Source organism: Anopheles cruzii, unplaced genomic scaffold (assembly GCF_943734635.1).
Source record: "Anopheles cruzii unplaced genomic scaffold, idAnoCruzAS_RS32_06 scaffold02540_ctg1, whole genome shotgun sequence".
Taxonomy (NCBI): Eukaryota; Metazoa; Arthropoda; class Insecta; order Diptera; family Culicidae; genus Anopheles; species Anopheles cruzii.
Genome location: NW_026456125.1, coordinates 1 through 3,083, shown reverse-complemented (window position 1 = coordinate 3,083; position 3,083 = coordinate 1). Strand labels below are relative to the sequence as shown.

The window sequence follows — 3,083 nt, the reverse complement described above, 5'->3', positions numbered from 1 at the left end:
TGCGAGTCCGTCCCGTCTACTACATAGCGCTCGGTAGGCCGCCCCCCAACCATTATAGAGTCCTTTTTCTGCATTTTCACATTTCTCTCTCACTCGCTGACAGGCGGCACGAATGACACGTACACCAACGTCACGGTTCCGTTTTGCAAGGTCGTCAATTTCGAGCAGGCGGAGATTCAGCTCTACCGCTACGTGCTCGTGCTGGTCCAGTACTTCATCCCGCTGTTCGTCATCAGCTTCGTTTACATACAGATGGCGTTCCGGCTGTGGGGCTCGAAGACGCCGGGCAATGCGCAGGACTCGCGCGACATCACGATGCTGAAGAACAAGAAGAAGGTCTGAGTCTGAGGCCAGCTCCAGTAGCTGCCAGCAGCTGTGCAATAGTATCTATAACTTGCCCTGCTGCCGGGCTTTATCTTCCCTCCCCCGCCTCGATTCTCACAGGTCATCAAAATGTTGATTATCGTCGTCGCCCTCTTTGGCGTCTGCTGGTTTCCGCTACAACTCTACAACATCCTGCACGTGACGTTCCCGGAAATCAATGAGTAAGTAGCGACGGCAGGAATAAAAAAATCACAAAAGGACGAAAAAGAAAAAAAGTGGCAGGGCAACATCAGGGTAGAGGCGAGCGATGGTGTCCGGTGATGATACTTGTCGCATGTTTCATTTTCGGTTGATGCTGGGCCTGTTGCCGCCGAGCTCAACACGTGTGCCCATTCCTGCACCGAGCGAAAGTGTTACGAGTGCCAATTGTATTCGGTTTCTGGTGGTTACGAACCATTTGTGGCACTTATTCCGGTGTCGGCGCCCGTCAGTTGGGGCTGGAAATTGAATAGAAAACAGTCACTTGTTAGGTCACTTGTGTTGTCCCCCATGGTGAAGAGTTCGCCCACTTCTGAACGACCTCGGCGTCGTTTTGCGCGATCCGTAGCCAAACCACACGCCACGCCCTCCTGTCAGCTGGTGTGAGAGTTTTCGGTCGGGTGGCTGGTTCAGACGTGAACTGGAACTGGGTGTTGCTAGTAGTACTAGTAGGATTATGGCATTACGGCCCTCTTGGTCGCGCCATGCCTGAACCCTTAAAGTCGAAGTAGCTTGAAGTAGCGTCATTCGCGCTCCGGGATGATCGGGAGCATTAGCATAATTCCTCATTTTCGGTGTAGTTTTAGAAGCGATAAAGTTCGGTAGGAAATAAAATACATGGACACTTTTTTCGTATTACTTCAATCGGGTTGGGTTGTTGGGTTTTCGGACTTGCGGCCTCTGCGGCTGGCCAGCTTTCCATGCAAGGTCCCACCAACAATGTCTTCTTCGAGCTATGTGGCGTTTTGAATAAATTTTCCATTGGATTATGTAAAGTTGATTGTTTGCGACGATGAAGCCTGGCTTCATCGCTGGCTAACCGTCGGAAGCCAACATCGAACGGATAGTTTTCAGGGCACAGGCTGATTATCTGTGAAACGGTATGCGAAACGGGACCTTCCAGGAAACGTGTTGTAAATGTCACTCAAACGTTGCAAATCATATCGCAACATAACTGACAAGCGCTTATTTTTGATCGACAACACTTTTAATACTTTTTTATGAACCTTTCTGTGTTTTACGTCAGTTTAGAGTTCGATCAATACAAAGAAGTAGTTCATCCAAAAACAACTTGTAGACCAGCGATAGCTCATTGGGTCATTGGGTCAGCATCAGTATTAGTTATAGGGCATGAGCTTCGTTATCGTCACTTTCAATCGGTGTTCTATTTCAACTAAAGTTCCTTTTATAAATCAGATTAGGTTTACTATCATTCAATGCCACTTGTTTTCTTCATAATAGTCTCCAAGATCTCGAGGGTCTTTGCTACTCCCTTTGCTAAAATGCTACCTCAATTATTGGAATTAGACCACGGTGACCGTTTTTGGGAACATCTGTCTTACACTCTATGGGTAAAATATCTCACCCGAGGGGTAAATGCGTAAATGAAGTAGAGAGAATTAAAGGTTTAAAGCCCTGGAACCATCAAACAGCAAGAGGAACCCTTCTGAGATACCCGAAGACTCGTGGCTACGTCCGAGCTAATAGAATAGATTATTCCACCATACCGGCCATAAATTTGCCTTCGGCGTGTCATGCCTGTAACAATTCACCGATTTGCCATCGCCTTACCAAGAGTGTGGCAGGCAGCGGCACCATGAATATATTTCAACCAATCGAAAACAAACATAACCTCACTTCTGCGCTCTCGTTCGTCCCCCCGTGCTTCGCGCGGGCCGACAGATATCGTTTCATCAACATTATCTGGTTCGTGTGCGACTGGCTGGCGATGAGCAACAGCTGCTACAACCCGTTTATCTACGGCATCTACAATGTAAGTTAATAAAGTCCTTTCCGGGGCCTCGGTGTTGGATGTGACGTTTCATCCGGCCGCCTTGGCGTTATGGCTTGGGGCCTAGATGAGTTATTGATTTCTTGCTCTTTGTCCGCCGTTGGGTTCAGGAGAAATTTAAGCGGGAGTTCCGCAAGCGCTACCCTTTCAAGCGCGGCCAGAGCTATGGCCACAATCACGGCAACGAGCCGGACAAAACATCGTCCATCTTTACGCGCGTCAGCTCGATCCGCTCGAGCTATGCGACCTCGTCGATCCGGAACAAGCTCAGCACCGGACGGTCGGGGTCGGCCGGCCCGAAGCAGCTACCGCTGGCGTTCAAGTTCCCGCCGCCGAGTCACCACTATCCGACCCCGCTGCAGGACCTGGGCGTGGGCCACCGGAAGGATGTTTACTCTCCGATCAGCTGCGGGGCTGCTGGGAGCTGCTTGGCTGCGACCACATTCTCGATCCGCGAGAAGAACCCACGGCCGTTCTGGGACGACGGCGGTCAGCCGGTGAAGGGTCTGTGCGATAGCGAGACGGGTCTGCTGAGTGGCTCGAAGCTGCTGGCGCTAGGTGTCGCCACCAGCACCACCGACGACGACGATGACTATCGGTTACGGTCCTACGCACCGACCACCGTCGAGCATGCGGCCCACGAACTAGCTCCGCTGAGGCCAGGCTCCGGCACCAACGGAAGTGACCCGTACCGGAACCACCACAACCA

General features: G+C 51.2%; 1 protein-coding gene across 1 annotated transcript; it reads left to right on the top strand.

Annotated features, from left to right (window-relative positions):
• Positions 1–103: 103 nt before the first annotated feature.
• LOC128276812 (neuromedin-K receptor-like) lies at positions 104–3,062 on the top strand (the record flags this gene model as incomplete). Its single annotated transcript, XM_053015273.1, has 4 exons — positions 104–336; positions 445–545; positions 2,266–2,356; positions 2,485–3,062. Coding segments are annotated over 4 exons (1,003 nt in total), but the record flags the coding sequence as incomplete, so codon positions are not given.
• Positions 3,063–3,083: the final 21 nt, after the last annotated feature.